The sequence below is a fragment of the Mus musculus genome, chromosome 1 (assembly GCF_000001635.26).
Source record: "Mus musculus strain C57BL/6J chromosome 1, GRCm38.p6 C57BL/6J".
Lineage (NCBI taxonomy): Eukaryota > Metazoa > Chordata > Mammalia > Rodentia > Muridae > Mus > Mus musculus.
Window position 1 is genome coordinate 194,938,821 of NC_000067.6, and position 20,875 is coordinate 194,959,695.

Genomic DNA, 20,875 nt, shown 5'->3' on the forward strand with positions numbered 1-20,875 from the left:
GGGGATAAGCCAGCATCCCCCACCCACTCCGGACAGGGAGCAGGGGAGGAGAGCCAATATCCCCCACCCCTGCGCAGGGCGGAGGAGCGCGTCCCGCGCCGGGCCGCCTCCTGCACCGAGCGCATCTCCGGAGCGGTACAGGAGAATGCAGGTCCACAGGGACACGCGCGCGGGGCTCCTGCTGCCATGGCGCTGGGTAGCTCTCTGCCTGATGAGTCTGCTGCGTGAGTATTAACAGCTGAGGGCCAAGGGACCAGGCTATGGGCCGGGAGGAGGGAAGACGCCGGCCACTAACCTCACCTGGGAATCCTGCGCTCCAGCACGCAGAAGTGAGCTTACTCAGGTAGTGCTGGGGGACGCCAGCTCCTCTGCGTGGCTGGAGGTGCAAAGCTCAAAGTTGAGGCTAGAATGCAGACAGAAGGAAGGAAAAGTTCTGTAACTCTCCTTAATTGAGGAAGCAAGGACCCAGAGTGGTCCAGAGAAGGGTCCAGGCACCCATTGTTCCCAGGACTTGGACATAAAGAATTCATGAGGGTAGCCATTTCCAGTAAGGGCCAGGAGACCTTTAAGGAGGACTGAGGGACATTAGTGGAAGAGTCTGGAATAAAGAACAGGCAGAGAGGAAAAAAAGGACAATTTTAAATTTCAGATTAGAAAGCTAGAGTCGCCCCTGCAGAAACCATGCAGATGCTAGTAGGGAGGTGGTTTGGTGTACACACCAAGTCCTTCTGCTCACCAGTCTTCCCCGTGCACAAACATACATTCATTGCTAGTTGGAATTTTCTTGCTCTGCTTCCCTTCAGATTCTAAAGCTAGTGGACAGGCCAAGACACCTCCTGCTGCCCACGCATACTCTTACTTCTTAAGTTCTTCCCCTCTTAGGTTGGCAAAAAATAGTATTCACTCAGTCTATAGCAAACTTTATTGCACTGGAGGGTGTTGTTCTTCATCCCAACTCATGTCCTTTGAGGTTTTCAGGGTTGTGAATTACTCATTTTGCTTTTAACCCTTGGGGCTCCTAAATCTTCATTGTATATCTTAAAGGACACTCAACATGTAGAGTAGCCTGGATCTACCCACAAGACCTCTTTTCTCCCAGTCTTCTGCTCCATTGCCTTTGGGTCTATCCCAAAGAGAGCTGGCAGAGGAGAAGTTGAATTAGGTTCTGGGTTCTCCTGATTGGCAGCGCTAGACATGTCCATTTTGATGGAGTAAAACTTGCTTGGACAAAAATGCCCAGAATGATGCTACACTGTGCACGGGTAGGTGACCACGGGCTGGAGTCCTCATCAGATGCTCTGTACTTACTCTTTTGGTCACTCAGCTCAGCACTGACCCAAGTCTGGGTGTAGTGCTGTCTTTTCTTATTTCCTCAGCTGGCCAGTATCAGCCTTGTCTTGGGCTGAATGGGGCAGGGTGGAGAGAGCAAAAAAACCTCTGCAAACCTTGGGGAAATATGCTGAAGATATCAGTGTCTCAACTTTAGGGTAAAGGACAGGGCAGGGGCCACCATTCCCAACCCAGCTAGACTTCATAAGCCGGCCAAGGCTCTGTACTTTCTCCAAGAACTTCCTAGGGTTTGTGTTGAGATTCTTCTGTTTGTTAATACTATTATTTTCTGTCCTGGAATAAATTGTAAAATAAATTAAACTGATGAATTATGTAATTTAAAATGTCCCACAGTAGACAACCGTGATGTTATTACTGGGAAAGTTGGTGTAGAATGGAAAGTCACTCTGAAGAGATAGTTCTCTTCTGTCCCATGAGAAGCTAGTGTGAACATCTTCTAGACAGCCACAAGTGTCACTTTTTCAGGGGCAAGAGAGATCAGTGGCCAGAATCTGGGTTGTGACTGGGGACACACGCTCCAGCTGACCTAAAAGTCTTTCAGGAAACTAGGAACCCCTTTGCCTGGGTTTCCTTCCACAAGACCTCTTTTTCCCTTATTCCAACACTACCTCCAGCTTCTACTCACATTCCCTTTCTTCCTTTGGGCTCTTTGAATCTGATGATCTACAACTATATCCTGCCTGGGACTGCATGTAAAAAGGGAAAAAGAAAATAGAAAATACTTTTTATCAGATAGTTTCCCTGCTACATGGTAAGGAGGGAGGTGTAAGAGTTTGGGGACTGCCAAGTAATTCAGTGATTTGAAGGCTCCCCAGTGAAGGACTAGACCAGGCTTCACAACCTTTGTAAATGTACTTCTTCATCTTGGCCAGCACTCCTGCCTGTCTGATGAGCAGGCAAGAGCCTAGGCCTCTCTTGTATCCCTTTGGCTTCATCACCTTGGTCCTGTTTGTTTGAGTTGCCTTTACTGCTTTCCTTTCCTGAGTGATCTTTGTCTCCAAAATCTCAGAGCAAGGAGTGCCAAAATTGTAGCAGATAAAGTTGGGGACAAAATTCTGGAAAAAAAAAAAAAAGCAAAAAGGGAGCAGATTCCACTGTTTCTGATCTTGCCTGGTTTCCTTTGTGTTTTGGACCTGAAGACCTAAGCTTCCTTTCAGAGTTTCCCAGCTCCAGGCTCCAGTACTTGGGTTTCCTTCTCTCATTGACTTTGGTTCATCTGACGAAATGTCCTATAATGTGGCAAATTAAAAATATGAAGGCATGGAAAAAGAACACAAATTCATCTCTAAAAGAAATGTTCATAGTGGCCAGGGCAGAATTTACATATGATGGGTAGGGAGAGACTTTGACATTTCTAATGATAATATTTTCTTCTTATGTTGGTTAAAAAATAAAAACATAGTATCTTTAAATTTGCTATCAAGTTTCCTGGCTGTGCTACAGGGAGAATGATGCATGCATCTTGGGGTGGGGTAGGTAGGGTAGGGATCCAAACAAATTGGAAGGCCTGGCAAGGTACTTTCCTGGACCTACACTTGGGATGGGCAGGGAATGAATCATTTCCCTAATGATGCAAAGGAAAAGGCCTCCTGGCTTAACTGGGAAGTCTGCTGCTTCCTGGAGTGGAAAATAAAAGCAAGCCTCTTAGAAAAGTGGTTATCTCTAGGTAGTTTGCTCCATTGCTTAAGAAAATGTGTAAATGGTTCTTTGGGTAAGAAATCTCAAAATGTTAGACAAGTTCTCAATATTCAAGGGCAGGCAGGAAGCAGGCTGGCTAAATGGGAAGTAGAGTCTTATATTGGAGTGGGTCAAGAGATGAAGGCATAAGGACTGCAGAATCTAAGGTAAAGACAAAAGGGTGACGCTCTTGCAGAGTTGGAAGCTTTAAAGGAGATTTCTTATAGAATAGCTTCATTAGCACAGTATTAACTAACATTTCAAGGTGTGCTACTGTCTCTTCTGGCTACCCTGAAATTTCACTCCATGCTTTCAAATCTCTGGTAAAAATTGCCCACGCATGGGAGGTTTGCCAGAGAAGGACTCAGGGAGACTGAAGAAAATGGTATTTGGGTGGCTGCCCTACGGAAATGATTGTAGTGACCATGGTACTAAGCTGCAAGCCAGGAATGAGTGGCACCAGAAAAATGAAAGAAATGCAAGTAGAAGAAATATAAACCTCCTGAGGATCCACAGAAATGAAGGGATGAAGACAAGCTATTTGAATATAATGGATAATCTCAATGTAGTGTGGGTGTTCAGGCTGGTTTATACTGACAACTCTGCCTTACCTCTGAAATGAAGGAAGTTTCTGTCAAGCCCTTTGTTCTAGTTCAGCAATGGCTCGGGCTTGTGGAGCATAATTTGTGGTACATAGCAGGTGTCAAGTGACTCTAATAGGAGTTTTTTGAATGCTCACTCACCTACTAATGAGCTCATCCCACTAAAAAAAGATCAAACTGCGTTTAGTTCTCTTCCTGTATCACTGCGAAATTAGCCTTTTTCTAACTTCTTATCATTGTCCTATTTTTATTATTTGATTTGCCCCAAGTTTCATGAAAATCCCTAAAGACCTGTCTAGTCATCCCCAGTCCTAAAGAGATTTGTGCAAATCACAGTGATGCTAAAGCCTAAAGAAGTCAAATGATCCCTTATTTTGTGTTTTCTTCAGAATTTTGTAAGATCCTTTGCATGTTTGTGGTGCTTAAGGAAAAAAAATGCACAAATTATGAAAGTGAAATTAGTCTCCAAAAGGGTTGTTTACAAACTTTTCTTATGAAAGGCAAGACAGAAAGCATCCCAGGCTTGGGATCTGGATGTGGCTTCTGGTGCATATGACTTTGTATGACTTTAATGGCACTTGAAAATATAGATGACATGCTTGACAGACTGACCACACACTGTCAACCCCAGCACAGAACTTGTCTTAAGAGTTATAGTTTGCTAACTACTGATATGGATGAGATAAAATCAGGTCTTTTGCAATATGACTTGGATTCTAGACTTTCCCTCATTATATGGAGATAATTGGTTTATCTTTATACTAATGTAAATTAGGACAAGCAAGATGGCTCAGTGGGTAAAAGTGTTTGCCATGCAAATTTGAGGACCTGAGTTTGATCCCCAGAACACAAATGGTAGGAGAAAAATGACTGTGAATTGTCCTATGACCTCTGTGTGTACTGTGGTAGATCCTTGTCTGCACTCATCTCATTTCCTTTCTCCCTCTCTCCCTCCACTCTCTCTTTGTCACACACATTGATAATAATGAATATTTTTAAATAATAATAAAACATAGAGTATCAGAATGAGACTAGAATGCTGTCGATGGTGAGTGTGAGTAGTATTGTTCATCCCTGTTGTCTGTCCTAGCGCTGCAGGGTCTGCCAAGCATTCTGAATAAAACACGTGTATGTTAAAAAAAAATCTTGACATTCAAGAAAATTTATAACTTAAGTGAGGAGAAAGACAGTTAAACCTCTCCTGAGGAAGCGACTTGTGGGACTTTGTGCCAGATGAGTGATAGAGATAAGTTCTGCTCTGCAAAAGCAGAAGGAAGGGCCCTTTCATAACGATGGTCAGAGACCAGACAGTCTGACTACTTTGTATTTCCTTACCTTCTTTGTTCCTCAGAACAACCAGGAGGCAGGGCCTACTTTGATTTCATTTTACTGGAGAAGTTTAAAAGTTGTCAGTTGCCTTGGAGCCTCCAAGCTAGAACTCAGAAAAGAAGCACCTGGAACATCTACCTACAAGACTTGGCCTCTTTGTCTCTGGGAAGGTCTGCCTTCAAATTGGGTAGTGCAGTGGCTCACCTCTCAGGGATGTGACTTCAGCACAGATATAGTCAGAAATGTTGTACTAGTGAGGGGCTGGCTGAGGAGGGGATCAGAAAATAAGAACTAAAACTAGCCTGGTGTGGTGGTGTACCCCAGGAATCTCAGCACTCAGGAGTCCTAGGCAGGGCAAACAGGAGTGCAACACCACCCTTAGCTAAAGTGGCTTGCATAAAATGTCATTTAGCCTGGGCTACATGGCACCTCTCTGAAAGAAAAACAAAACAAAACAACTACAAAAAAAAAACCCAAGCTCTATAAAGATATATGAAAAAATTAGACCAAGAATGTATGGTAAATTGGTAATTTAAATAATAACTTACTGAATCTTTTAGAATATGTAACCTTTTTATCAAAACTGGACAAAACTGGAATATATATTTCATATGTAAATATATATAATAAAAACTGGAATAAAAAATATAAATCTCCAGTTTACTAATATTAAGTAAATTTTTTCAAAATGTATTACACATGCCTTTGTTTCTTCAGAGTACCTACCCAAAGGACTTTAACTTTCATGAAGTGTCTGTTTTTCATTTTGAAATTTCAGTTTCTTAGTTTTCAGCTGTTGCTTCTCCCTATATGTTTCTAATTTTCAACTTTGACTAGAATATCAATATAACCAGGCTTATATTAATGCTGTATTACAATGTGAACACAGTATTAATATTGTATTACCAAAGTAAGTACCTGTAAGGTCAGTGTCTGAATTTCACTACAAAAATTCTTGGTGTTACATCTGTTGGTGTCCTAAAATCCTCATTTAATAACTTGCCCATAGCTTGTTTCCTGTCTTGTTCCAAGTTTGTTAAGTGAAGATTGACAGGAAGAAGTTAGAAAGATGATTTAATTCTGAGTTAATCTATCTTTCCTGAGGCATGAGAGAGGGGCTTTTCCTCATGTCCATGTGGAATAGAGGAAAGGTTTCCTTCTTTGATTTTCAGCATCTGAAAGGCATTCAGAGAGTTTAGGCTTCTCTTCTTCCCCAGAGATTTGGAGAAAGAAGGCCAGTGTTGGATGGTTTAAGGTAGTGGATATAGGCAGAAAGAGAGAACAAAAAGACATTGGTAGCCTTAGTAGAACCTTTTTAAAAATCTATTAGATTTATAATCTTTATAATCTATTAGCTCTGCAAAAGAGCCATAGAGGCTAAGTAAGGCCCAGGGATGCACCATAGAAGACCTATGCTGCAGTTTGTAAGTCAGGTGTGACTCCTGACCTAAGGCGATGGTAGTCCCTCATGGTAAGCTAGTTCTTATATAGCTCTTCATGTAACCTTGCTTTTCTGACCCTCTTCTTTGTTCTGTTCTGGTAGCCTCACAAGTGTTGCTGCTTACTCTAGGCTTGGAGCTATACATCTGTCTTGGGTCCTCTTTTCATTTGCAATCTGGCCAAAGAGTGGGAGAGATGAGGCTGCTACAGCTGGGAGCCCATCCCCAATGGGTCCATAGCTAGCTTGGATCTGGAGTTGATTCACTGTTCTGGAACAGGCACCTCTGTCTTTAGAACTAGCAGCGGGTCTCTCTTCACATCTGGAAAAGTTCAAAATTGTTTGTCTGGGTGAAGGAGGCCCCTTGGGGGAGGGGTTCAAAAGCATGACATCATCTCAGCCAGGCCTGGTTTCCTTTGGGGTTGGGCCAACCTAGACCAGATGGGATTCCCAGGAATTGACGTGTTTGAGTAGAGCAAGGAGGGTGTGGGCAGAAAGAAGGATTTCAAAGGGAAATTCAAGGGATATCTTAGAATGGTAAATTGAAAATATGATTCCTTTAATTCAGTGTCTAAATGCTACCACCACTTTCCCTTATAATAAATTAATGTCTAGGGTCAGATTGGCTTCTGTATCTAGACTAAATAGGAATAGACATATATCCTACTGTCCACAAAGGCTTTGAGATCCTTAACAACTACCTAGTCAGCAAGACCTACACTCTTTGCTGCTTGCCCAAATGATCTATATTCTTCCCCTGACCAAAAACTTGGTGACATAGATTTTTCATTTTTAGAATGAAGATAGTAATATTACTTTTTTCCCTATTTACCTGACATATAATAAAACATGATTTCTGTGGTCAATATTAATACAGCCTGCTTGCTACTTGTTGGGAAGATGGCAAAGATGGGAGAGGGAACCCTGGCTAGCACCTATGGAAAACATTCTTGGCCTTGGGTTGACTAGAAGTTAAAATTCTAACTTCCCTCTAGATGTTGATGGCAATAGCAATCAGTCTACATTGTTGACCTTGGGAAATGGAAAAAATACAGAGTTAGATTTCAATCAGGAAACTTTAGAGATGCACTTCAGGTATCCTTACAAATATTATTACAGTTGTCAGCTATGGAGTCTGAGTTGGTTTCTGAACAATTCACAAAGAGGCCCACATCCTCTTGTATGCTTGAACTCCACATTTGTAGTTGAGGCCAACTTGTAAACTAAGCAGCTCATCCCCATACCGTAACCATACACCTTCTCAGTCATTGAGAAAACTAACTTTGAATCTGGAACTTTAACACTTTTGGATGTCAGTCTTCTGTGATTTGTCAGGACAAGATAGACCTTGGCCCCAGCTTGCGGTCCTTCCCTTCTTCCTGCCCACAACTCTGGCCCCAGTCTACTTCTTTCCTCTTCTTTCTACTAATGAGTCTGGCCCCAGCCCACTTCCCTTACCTTCTTCCTTCACATGACTCAGGCCCTCAGTGTGGAGGATCTTGCATGTACATATAGGACACTAGTATACCCATATGCTAACCCTTCTCCCTTCAAACAGTTACTCCTGGACCTTGGAAGTACACATTTTGGTACTGAAGTTCATTCCTAGAAGGATGAGCCATCACAGGTTAATGCAGGTCTGAATGTGAGCAAAGGGCCATTGGAGCAAAGTGTATGAAGACTTGTAGTCTCCAAAGCGTGATCTAGAAGGGAGGGTCATCTTGGTTTGACCATACAGGAAGTAAAACAGGCTTTGGGACACATAAGATATAAAGTCAAGGTTCTCCTTCCAAGTCTAAAGATATATAGAAGAATGTGCAAGGGCAATCATAAGGCTATTCAGAGAATGCATAGATCAAAAATCATTCTAATTTAGTAGTTTGATTTCCTGACAATTCATGTAAAAATAGACAAACAACCTACATTTAAGGATTAAACTGAGGTGTGCATGCTTGAAAATGTGTGGTTTCTGGCAAAGCTCTCTGTCCTCCCTCTATGAGACAGAATGAGAAACCAGTCCCATCAAGTTAAATTCTAGCTTAGAACCTCCTGAAAGAAATCTCCAGGTTGCTCACTGCAGTTGAGTTCTTCATTTAAAGAAAAGGATAATGGGTTTGAAGGTCCTGAAGTTTCTAAATGAGCAAGACTGAGAATGAAAAATTATGCAAGGGGATTTTCATAGAGAAATTATGAATCTAGATTATTTCTAAAAATTAATTGAACTTGAGCAAAAAAGAAAAGTGTGTAAAATGGAGCTAGGAACTTAGCCTCTCACATTTTCAATCCTTGTTATGTTTACATAGGTAATATTTTGTATCTTGGTATTTTGCTAAACACATTACAAGCAATGACTTATATTTCTGTGTTGCTACAGTTTTTAATTATTTGTGACATTCCTGTGTTTATAAATGCTCAGTATATTTCATTAGGGAAAGCCTAGTAATAGGAAACTAGTTTGATGTCTAGGAATACATTATTAATGTTTCTCCATTATCATGGGCAACAAGGATGTTCCAGTCAGATTCACCTAAAGCCATGAAGTTGAATCAGGTGTTGTTATAAGGTTCCAGGAAGGTTGAGTTCTAACTTGTCCTTATTTCCCTGTAACCTCTTGGTTTACAGATCTAAATAACTTGACTTCTGCTACCACGGAGACTTCTACACAAGGAATATCCCCATCAGTTCCTACCAATGAGTCTGTTGAGGAAAATATCACATCTAGCATCCCTGGAAGTACCAGCCACTACTTGATCTATCAGGACAGCAGTAAGACCACACCAGCCATCTCAGGTAACTAGAAGTAGTCAACTAGTACAGCCTGTTCCCCCACCACAGATGAGGTCATATAAACCAATGATTCAAGAAATGGTATTCTTTTTTTTATTATTAGATGTTTTCTTCATTTACATTTCAAATGCTATCCCCTTTCCTAGTTTCCCCTCCGAATATCCCCTATACCCTGTCCCCTCCCCCTGCTGCCCAACCCACCCACTCCTACTTCCTGGCCCTGGCATTCCCCTATACTGGGGCATAGAATCTTCACAAGACCAAGGGCCTCTCATCCCATTGATGGCCGACTAGGCCATCTTCTGCTACATATGCAGCTAGAGACACATGCTCTGGGGGTACTGGTTAGTTCATATTGTTGTTCCTCCTATAATGCTGCAGACCCCTTCAGTTCCTTGGGTACTTTCTCTAGCTCCTTCACTGGGGACCCTGTGTTCCATCCAATAGATGACTGTGAGCATCCACTTCTGTATTTGCCAGGCACTGGCATAGCCTCACAGGAGACAGCTATATCAGGGTCCTGTCAGCAAAATCTTGTTGGTATATGCAATAGTGTCTGGGTTTGGTGGTTGTTTATGGGATGGATCCCTGGGTGGAGCAGTCCCTGGATGGTCCTTTCTTCCGTCTCAGCTCCAAACTTTGCCTCTGTAACTCCTTCCATGGATATTTTGTTCCCCTATCTGAGAAGGAACGAATTATCCACACTTTGGTCTTCCTTCTTCTTGAGTAAGAAATGGTATTCTAAATAAGTTCTAAATAGCTTTCTCTGTGTTGGAAACATTTGTAGGCCATACATGACAAGTGGGTCCAGAATAGGACTGATTCTCATAGTCATGCTAAGTTCAGCTGGTATAAGTAAGGATCAGTTTGGATTCAATTGATGGATGTCTCTGTTCTCTTCTAAGTGGTGGAAGATGGGTCTGGGTTCAAACCAACTAAAAGTCTTCTGTAGGATAAAATTTTCAGTTTCATAATTAGAGTGCACCTTGGCTACATTCTAGATCTTGCATGGACAATCTGATACCTGCAGGTCTCATACATCTCAGGTTAGCTACAAATAAGGTCCAACATATTTGTAATGATAACATCATGATACAATGTTAATAAAAGGGTGGACACCCCTGCTATATATTATAGCTATGGTTCTAACAGCTGGCTTGAATTGAGTTGGGCCAGGATTAAGATATAAAGTAACTGTAACCTCACCAAATTCCTGTTTCTGTGCAGAAATCTACAAAGTGAGATTGTGTGTTTCTGAGTGCATTGTGAAGATGCATATATACTGTTTTGGTGTATTCCAGAGACTATGGTCAACTTTACAGTTACCTCTGGGATCCCTTCAGGCTCTGGAACTCCACACACTTTTTCACAACCACAGACTTCCCCAACTGGCATACTGCCTACTACTTCAGACAGTATTTCCACTTCAGAGATGACCTGGAAGTCCAGCCTGCCATCTATAAATGTTTCTGATTATTCGCCTAATAATAGCAGCTTTGAGATGACATCACCCACCGAGCCATATGCTTACACATCATCTTCTGCTCCGAGTGCCATTAAGGTGGGTGAGTTGGGCCCCAAACAGCAGATTATGCCTCACTGCTCATAAAAGCATGAGATTTAGGTATCTTGGAGTCAACATGGAATATGTATTTTATATTGCTAGAAAGGCTAGTCAGGAGGAAGATGGGGAGGAGAGGGTGAAGTCCAGTGAGAAGTCTGATCTGTGCTTTAGGTTTTGCACTTTGGGGAGATTCTTAGAGATCCTTCTAGCTCTCTAATTCTTCAGAAACACCATTTCCCTTTGGGAATATTTGTATCTGTCCCCTGTCTACTGGGGTTGCCTTTCTTAAAATATTTAGGGCAAAGTATTTCTCATATATGTAAGGGCTTAGTAGCTGTCCCAGGCCAGAATGGCAGTGAGGATGTCATCTAATGAATTCAGAACTGGACACATAAGGGTGGTGAGTTCAGTCTGACCTTCTTGGCATTTTAGCCTGTGGCAATCACCAGCTTTCAATCTGACAGACAGAAATTAGAGCATGTAGCCTACAGACAGCCATGAGGGACCTAGCTTTTGTTTTTAAAGAGATAGCAGATAAATGGAAAGACTCTTACGGGCCAAGAGAAAAACGGGTGTCAACAACAGCTGCCTGGCTACTCCGTTGTCAGTGTGTAATTGACTGAAGAGAAAAACAAAACAATTTCTTCTTTTGCCCTTTAAGCATCACTAGGGGTTCCCAAGATAAGCAAATGGCCTCTTGCTTATGGTCTAGATTTGTTAACAAAAGGCTTGATTCTCTCATAGGAGTAGTTTATAAGATGGGAACAATGTAACTACACTCCTCCTACCCTTATCTGAAAATCTTTAGTCCAGCCTTTTTATTTTGGAATACATAATTTGATTTTTGAATAAATAATGAGATATCTTGAGGATAAGACCCAAAATCAAAACTTGTCTGTGCTTCTTATATACCATAAGCACATAATTTAAGGGTCATCTTATATCATACTTTTCAATAATTTTATACATTCAAAAATCTGTAGTATATATGCCCCACTTACGTCACCACATTAGGGATCACAAAGATTTAGATTTTCAAACACTTTATATTCTGAATTTTTTGATTAAGGGTGCTCAATTTTTATTTCAAATCTCACTGGGCATGTCAACAACAACTAAAGGCAGGACAATTATGAGTTGAGGCCAGCAGGGGTTACATTGCTACATTGTGAATTCTGGTCTACCCTGATCTATAGAAAAAAAAAAAAAAAAGAAGTAACTAAATAAATCACAGAAATCTCTAGGCCTCTGACAAGCTTTAAATTTCCTTTTTCCTAATCTTTTCAAGAGAATACCATGACAGAAATGAGGTGAGGAAGAAGTGACCAGCAAGGATACTTGCATGTTAACTTTGTTTTTCTTTTACTATAGGGAGAAATCAAATGCTCTGGAATCCGAGAAGTGAGGTTGGCCCAGGGTATCTGCCTGGAACTAAGTGAAGCATCTAGTTGTGTAAGTTGGCCTTGGTCTTCCTCCCACACACCCCAACCCCTCTGAAACCCTGAAGCTACCCTGAATTGGCCTCCTCTGAAAAAGGAATCTGGGACTTAACAGAGTCAGGCTATTTCTGATATTGGGTTTCGGCAGTCAGAGGCCCCATCTAGTGAGCAAGAAGGGCAAAAACAATTTAAATTGTGTTGTTATTTGAAGTCAGATTTAACCTTGCTTTTATGTTGAGAAATTCCTTGTCATTGCCCAGATATGAACCATTCAACTAAACTGTAACTCAAAAGACTTACATGTAACTCTTTAGTGCACACTGAATTTATTTTTGTGTTTATATTAAGTTTGTATATGATCTGGTACTTCAGAGGTATTTTATTTGTCCATTTTAATCTGCTGTGTTTTCATATTACAGTGCTTTTAATATCCAACAAGCCAGATCTTTCCTAATTAGACCACAGAAGGATGATTCACAACTCTTTTTTTAAAAAAATCTTAAAAAGTCACACAAATTTGAATAAGAACTTGTCTGAAATCCTTGAGTTTTTTCTAGTCTTATTTTGTATCTTTTATCATTTTTTTAATTTAAAATGTTTCCCTATTTATTCCCACTCTTCTTCAACATATTTTTTTTCTTTTGGGTAGGAATGGAACCCAAGACCTTGTACATACTAGGCAAATGTTTTGCTGCTGAGGTATATCCCCAACATTGTTTACTATAAGTTTGATGGATTTTAAACAAGGATATCCTAACATATATTTGCTATCATGTAGATATTAGAAAATTATTGGAGTCTAATATTTATCTTTAGTTTCTGTCTTTCTTGAATCTGTTAATTCTAGGAGCTTCTTGGTTGGTTCTTTTTCATTTTTAAAGTGAACTACCAAGGTATCTACTATGATGTGTTATTTTTCTCATTTTTTTTAAAACAATAGTGATTCTTATTTTATTTCCTTGTCAGACTGCATTGGTTAGAATGTACATGGCATGGTGTGAATTTTGTGTGTTACAGTAAATCCTGTTTCCTGACAGTAACTAGGCCCTGGAGAAAGAATGGATGTGAAAGAAAAAGTGCTGTTTTCTTTTACAGTAAAATATTTTCTTACAAATTGGGAATGCAGTGAAGGGAAACTTGTAGCTAACAGCTGGCTGCATGGTTTAGACAGACTTTAGGCTGTAGGGAACATGCCTTATTTATTTTGGCTACTCAAATAACTGGTTTCTTACCTACAGCTATCAGGTGGGTACCTCTGACTTACAAATCTTTTTAAACTACATATTAAAAGGATCCTTTAACTTAAGAGCATTTAAAAGTGACAGAAATCATAGATACAAGTTTTTAGAATAACTCAGTGCAGTTTTCAAAAACATTTAGGGTAAACATAAATAGGCAAAGTACAAGCAACAGTTAATGTGTGCCTGATGCCAATTTTTAACCTTACTGATTAAAGCTAAAGACAAAATAATCCCATCAGTTTTTATTTTGCCTATCTTAATGGAGTATTCTTTCATGTGTGTGTGTGTGTGTGTGTGTGTGTGTGTGTGTGTGTGTGTATGTATGTGTGTGTGTGTTTGTGTGTGTGTGTGTGTGTGTGTGTGTTATTACATAGATCTGTGCCAGAATGCTAGTTCTTTGTGCTCAGTATTTCCTATCCTTCTGCTGTTCTCAGGATCACATATTGTCATCATCTAAGATAAGTGCTTCTCTGGAAAGAACTGTTCTTTCTACCTGTGGTCTATGCAGTCAGTCTGCTCCATTCCTGACCAGAGAAAACTCTGTGTGTTCCTTTGAGATTGGTGGAGGATCTAGGATTAGGGTCTGGATGGAGCAGCCCCATCCAACCTCCACCTGAGCCAATAACAGGACTTCCACACTTCACAAGGTCTACCACTACCGAGCACATGTGAAGCATTGTCATTCTCTGGAGTTCCCATCACTCCAGAGGGATGTTCTCATCCCATTTCTTCCCCAGAGCTCTTCATCCCAAGGCCCAAGCAGACCTCCTGGGGGAATTTTTCTCTGGATCCAGAATTTCTAGCCATGGATCCCAATGTTTCAAGATTCCCTTCTTAGTCCTGCTAGTCTAATAGTCTATTGCAAAGGGTACAGTGCCTCCTAGCTGCCATAGGTAGTGTGTCTGCTTGCTGTCAGGGGGCTTTTAAGTACTGGCTTTCCTAGTGCAGAGGTTCTCAACATGTGGGTCATGACCCCTTTGGGGGTCAAAGGATGCTTTCATGGGGGTTGCCTGAGACCATTGGAAAACACAGATATTTACATTAGGGTTCAGAACAGTAGCAAAATTACAGTTATGAAGTAGTAACAAAATAATTTTATGATTGGGGGTTACCAAAACATGAGGGACTGTGCTAAAGGACCACAGCATTGAGAAGATTAAGAACCACTATACTAGTTGGAGACTCAGGCCCTACCCACACCCCAAATTAGGAACATAAAGGATTTGGTTTTTCCCTATGAACACATCCTGCAGAACTCATTTGATACTGATACCTAACTAGTACAAGTTTCAACATAACTGTGTATGTGGTCCTCAGCCTTCCCAGCCCCCATTTTGCAAGATGCATGATGAGCAACAAGGTGCTAGCTCTCCCTGTGTAGACCATTTAGATCTTTTAGTATAAACATTCAGTTACAGTGACTCCCCACTAACTCTCCTGTTCTGCATCCTTTGCTTCTGAGCATCTTATACATGCTAAGGAATAGAATGTTTTCAAGCATGTTGCCTAATCTCAAAGTCCTTGTTAGTAGAGCATCATGTCTCCCCAGGTCTTATTTCCATTCTTTCCACTTCACTATCTGCTTAATTTAGTGTTTGTGATCAAGATTCTCAAGATCCTTTCTAAAATATAAGATTACTTTATTTTCTTATATCGTAGTCATAGGTACAGGGGAATTCACCAACATTTTTAATTGTAGTAAAATACCCACAACATGAAAAGTACTACCATTACAATTTCTCATTAAAACTGAGTAATTTGAACATCAACACTACATATACCTTGAAGCCAGTCTCTCTGGAACTCTGTGTATCTTCCTATGACATGGTTCCCTACTCCCCAGGCAACTACTGCTCTCCTGTCTATCTCCATGAACTTGGTTATTCTAGGTACTGATATGAGATCATAACACAGATTACTTCTGGATTAAGTCTGAATAATATTCAGTTATGTATGTGTACTTCATTCTGTCCATCTACTCATTCATTAGTAGACACTTGTTTTTTTCCATTTGTTGGCTATTGTGAATAAAGTGGCTATGAATACATATGGACATGTTTTATGGCACCCTAATATAAACTTTGAGGTAAATACCAAGCTGTATAATTTCTAAACGATATGGTAAATCTATTTTAGAGGAACTACTATATTTTTGGTTTTTTTTTTGAATTCTTGGAGATTGAATCCAGGTCTTTGTATATACTAAGCAAGTTCTCTGTACTGTGTACTCTAGTCCATCTTACTGTTTTTTTTAATAGTGGCTGTACTATTTGATATTTCTCCCAACCTTACAGAAGGGCTCTGACTCCTCTGGATCCTTGTTAGCACCTGCTCTCCTCTACTCTCTGTTTTAAACACACAGTCAACCTAATGGATGTGAATAGTTATCTCGTTATGGTTGAGTTTACATTTCCTGGTGCTTAGTGACATTGAAAATCTTTTCCTGTGCTCCTTGGCATTTGTATCTCTGGAGAAATATCAAATCAAGTTCTTTGTTACAAGAATAATTTTTGGAACTACTGTATCTATTTAGTGCCCTGTCTATTATATTTACTATTTGTATCCATACAACTCACAAAGATGAAACTGTTTGGGTAGTTTGATTACTTTTTCAAAGTTCATATCTAGTCAGAACACATTGGCTCACTTATACAGTATACCAACTTCCTCTGAGGTAGGCTATTTCCAACCTCTGATCACACATAGCTTCTGCTTTCCTTGCCCTCTACCAAACACTAAAGGTCAGTTTCTGTACAAAATTCATCTGTTATAGATGGAGGAAGACCATCTGTTGGAAAGAAATATTTGGAGACAATTTAATGTCTCCTGCTTAGTCATTACCCACTTGTTGTCTAACTTATAACAACAACCTCTTAATTATTTCAGTCTCCTCAATGAAGATATGGGTTTTGCCTGCGCTGCCAAATTTAATACAGCAAAATATATAAAATTACTTTGAAATAGGTGGCTGCAGGGTGTCTTAGGTAGGGTTTCTTATTGTCATGATAAACACCATGACCAAAAGCAACTTGAGGAGAAAAGGGTTGAAATTCAAGGCATATGATGCAGAATCCATGGAGGAGTGCTGCTTACTGGTTTGCTTGCTCCTGGCTTGCTTAGCCTGCTTTCTTACACAATCCAGGACCACCACATCCCCCGAAGTGGTACTATCCACAATTGGTTGGGGTATCCATATCAATCACTAGTTAAGAAAATGCACTACAAACTTGGATACAGAAAAATCCTATAGGGTCATCTTTTCAATTGAGGGTCCCTCTTTCCAAATAATTTTTAACTTGTGTCAAGTTGATAACAAACAAACCTAATCAGAACACAATAGGGGACAATTGATCCTAGAAATTTAGCATTGTTAAATATCTCAAAGATCCTTTATAAATATTTATCTCCTCCTCCTCAGTATTTGATGTGCTTCTTTACTGTGGTAAGAGACATTGCAGAATTTGAGAATGCCCCTCTAGAAAGATTAGTAATATTCTTTTTTTTTTTTTTTAGAAAGTAACATGTGTACACAGATGTAGTTAGATACTTTTAACTGTGATTCTCACAAACAAAATGGTGATTCTGTGGCTTCTTCCTGCCCACTCTCTCATGTGTTCGCCCTCAGTGTCTCTTGGGGGAGGATGTTTATCCTAAGCAACCGGAGAAGCATTGTGTTTTGTTCAGGATCCACCTGCTCCTCTCCAGAGCAAACACAATTCATCAGGGCTGGCAGATCCCAGAGTGGGAGGCTGGTCACTGTTATTGCCTTGAATTTAATCCAACAAACTAACCTTACAGTGGAAGGACTCCAGGGAGAGGCCAACCAGTTGGGGTGTTAGGCTCAACAACAAGTTTTTGAGTTCTTCTGTTTATTTTATACAATAAGAAGTATGGTATTGCTTCAAAATGACATAACTTGCACCATCACCCTCAATATATAGGCACTCAGGAGCCTTACAGTTTAGTCAGAGAGAAATGGCAACAGTGAGGCAGAAGATGGTCACAGTTTGCACCCCTAAGCATTACATTGAGAACTATGATTATTAGTAATAATAGTACTTGTTATTGTTTAGTACCAATCAGAATCCTTGTATATTAAATGTTTTATACATTACTGTAGTAGTCACACACAGTTTAGAGATGAGTATCCAGGACAGACTAGTTGCTGATGACTTGAAAAGATTCTAGAAAATGAGAGGGCAGGCATTAATATCTAATTTGCCAAAGAGAGGACTGGCTTCTTGGAGGACAAGGGACTTGAGTTGAGTCTTGCAGGACATGGAGCAAAACAGAGATGGTAGGGTCTTTTCATCTTATTTTAGCTGTAGTGGGGCTAGGCAGACTGTCACACACCAGACTTGCTTCCATGCCCTCCCATATACCCCCCCGGGGGGGGGGGGACAGCTTTACCTAAGCACACTGAATTATTTCTGCTAACACAATTTGGTATGTTTTTGCCCTCTTTTGCAAAGTTCAGTTCTTTCTTATATTTTTCTTAAGGTAACTAGTCTTTATGCCTCAGTTTCTTCATCTGTAAAATAAAAAGAATAAAAGAATTATAGTTCTCACTTTCTTGACTAGTGAGGACTTATAAATAAATAAAGATGTGAAAGGTACCTGAGATTAAGCATTAGACATAGTAACTGACATTTATTTTAACTGCCATATATCTATATATATAGACAAGATCATGTAAAATTCATAGCTTCTCTTACCATCCACCTTATCCTCACATAAAGACAGACAAATACACAACAAACACACAACACACACATATACATTTTCTGACAGTGCATGATAGCAAGCCATTATCGGGGTTTGAGAAATGTTAAAATGGATTTATATTGTCAAAGTACAGCTTCTTAGCACTGGAGAATGGCAGAAGGTTCCATTTTATTTAGATTTTGTTTAGATTCTGTGGGAGACCTGCCCCTTGTCTTATCAGAAAGCAAACATTTAAACCGAAGACTCATAAAGAACCCTGAGTCACTGCCTGAAGTCTTCCTCCTAACCTGAAGAGCATGGTGTTAGGGAAGGTGCTTTGCCCAAGTGGAGAGCTTATAAGGCCAGTCACATCCTCACTCACACCCAGTTATTTTCCTACTGCTCTCTGTGATCCCTGAGGGCCTAAGGCCAATCTTGACTTTGTCAGGTACAGACACAAAGAAGGTTTTCCTTCCTCAGACCTCAACAAAAGGAAAATACCCAGGCTCCCTTCCAACTGTAAAGACCTTTGGACTCTACTATGGACAGCAGACCTGCCTCCAGACAGGAAGCCTTCTCCAGAAGGCTCAGGTCTGATGATGGTTATAACCTCCAGCAGTTTTCCCCTAACAGGAATGCTGTCAGATCTATGAAGCATTTTCTCCTTTGACATCTGCCATCAAAACTGGAGAATGTCTTGGTTTGGGTTGTGTGAGGGAAGCCATTTTGATGACAGGCTCTACAGTAAGTTCTGGGCAATGGGAGAGCCCATTCTGAAGGATATAGTCAGGGTCTCCAACTTTTGAGACTTAGTTGCTAAAAATGCTGGGGGCTTATCTCCTGAGCTCTTGAGTCCTGTAGAACAATCAGCAACCTGAAGGAAGACCTGGAAATTTCATTAAATTGGTTTCTATGCTTTCCTTTTTTAAAATTTTTTTATTAGGTATTTTCTTCATTTACATCAATGGAAACACTATGTCATTGTGATAGTCTTGGAACAGTAAAAAGGAAGAAGCTTCCCCGAGATTGTGTATTGTATCGGCTCATTGGCTTTCTCCACTACTCACCTTTGTTGGCTTTTTACTATCATTTAGCGCTGGTGTAACAATGAAGCAAATTTTGTTATTAATTAGCATTAAATAGTCATTATTGCATTAATTTGGTGTTAGTGGTGATTCTGAATTCAGTTTGAGCAGCATGCATACACAGGAAATTATTGAATAAGGAAATATTTCCTGATTGTATGTTCACATCTTATTTTTTTCTTACTGTGTTATTGCACATAAGTCAGCATTGATGTTTTACATTGGAATTCTAGCAAGAAGGATTTCTTGTGGAGGGCATAATAATGTGTCCTGAATCGGAATTATTACCAGAGACTCTAGATGAGATTCAGGGTTACTAGTAATTTCACCTCTTGGTTTCTTTTCTTTTCTTTTTTCTTTTTTCTTTTCTGTCTTCCCAGGAGGAGTTTAAGAAGGAAAAGGGAGAAGATCTAATTCAAATACTGTGTGAAAAGGAGGAGGCTGAGGCTGATGCTGGTGCTAGTGTCTGCTCCCTGCTTCTAGCCCAGTCTGAGGTTAGGCCTGAGTGTTTGCTGATGGTCTTGGCCAATAGCACAGGTAAGGTCCACTAGGGGGCTTTGGGTTGAATAGGACTAAAATTAAATGGGGCTCATGTTAGAAGATCCTGGTTGGAGCTCCTATAGCCTCAGCTTAAGAAACCACAGGTGCTGGGAAGAAAGGACTTGCTGAAAAGAACCACTCTGAATAAAAGAGTTTCTAGGACAACATGGAAGGATAGCTCAAGATGAGCTGGACTGGCTTCTAGATTTAACAACCCCTGTTTCTAATTCTAGAACTTCCCAGCAAACTCCAGCTTATGGAAAAGCACCAATCTGACTTGAGAAAGGTATGTTCACAAGATCATGTACCTTATGGAGAGCACTGGATTAGCAGAGGAAATGGTGGCCTTCAGGCATCCCCTTCCTTCTTTCCATCCTCTGATAGTCTTCAACAGGGAGTTCCATCAAGGGATACGGAGTGGTCTGGACTTCTCACTAGAAGTCCTTTTCCACAAGTGACATGCTACTGTGTATTTGTCTTTTCCTTAAGCTGGGGATCCAAAGCTTCAATAAACAAGATATCGGGAGCCACCAGAGCTATTCCCGAAAGACTCTTATTGCATTGGTCACCTCTGGAGTTCTGCTGGCCATCTTGGGCACCACTGGTTATTTCCTGATGAACCGTCGCAGTTGGAGCCCTACAGGAGAAAGGCTGGTCAGTTTTGGGGTACAGGGGCAAGCAAATGGGAAAAATAATGAACTTCTGGGGGAGGCCCATAGATGTTATGAAAGGGAGAAGGAGAAATATCATAAAAGATACTTTTGACATAGGGATATGCATGCAGGAAGATATTGTACTTACAAAAGAGTAGGGACATCATGCAGCAAATCTGTAGAAGGGTAAACTGGGGCAAGCTCATCTGCTAGTCAATGTCACAGTTGATGATTTATGACATCTACTCACTTTATCCCAGATAGTTCAGCTGAATAAGAGAGAATAGGCTGTTAGATTGGACATGCTTACTTGTAAACATATTGAATGCCCCATGGGTGCCATTTTGCTCACAAACATGGGACATATGGAAGGGAAATCTACTCTTAAAGTGTTCTGGATAGAGGGAGGGGAAAAGCTGAAGGTTGACTCTTGCCAATGGCTGGTATCTACTGGGGGGGCTCTTCT

The 20,875-nt window shown here is 40.5% G+C and overlaps 1 protein-coding gene and 1 long non-coding RNA gene across 3 annotated transcripts in view; one reads left to right on the forward strand and one right to left on the reverse strand.

Annotated features, from left to right (window-relative positions):
• The window catches only part of Cd34 (CD34 antigen), a 22,472-nt gene continuing 1,597 nt past the window's right edge, over positions 1–20,875 (forward strand). For both annotated transcript variants that reach the window (NM_001111059.1, NM_133654.3), the window contains exons 1-7: positions 1–224; positions 9,019–9,186; positions 10,485–10,744; positions 12,119–12,199; positions 19,597–19,753; positions 19,990–20,042; positions 20,246–20,410. In NM_001111059.1, coding sequence (NP_001104529.1) covers positions 146–224; positions 9,019–9,186; positions 10,485–10,744; positions 12,119–12,199; positions 19,597–19,753; positions 19,990–20,042; positions 20,246–20,410 — 963 coding nt within the window. In that variant the 5' untranslated portion in view covers positions 1–145. The remainder of the gene's footprint in view (positions 225–9,018; positions 9,187–10,484; positions 10,745–12,118; positions 12,200–19,596; positions 19,754–19,989; positions 20,043–20,245; positions 20,411–20,875) is intronic.
• The window catches only part of Gm16897 (predicted gene, 16897), a 21,201-nt gene continuing 17,264 nt past the window's right edge, over positions 16,939–20,875 (reverse strand). The window contains exons 3-5 of the long non-coding RNA NR_033564.1: positions 20,558–20,678; positions 20,065–20,393; positions 16,939–17,958 (exon numbers count right to left, since the gene is read on the reverse strand). This is a non-coding gene — a long non-coding RNA (predicted gene, 16897). The remainder of the gene's footprint in view (positions 17,959–20,064; positions 20,394–20,557; positions 20,679–20,875) is intronic.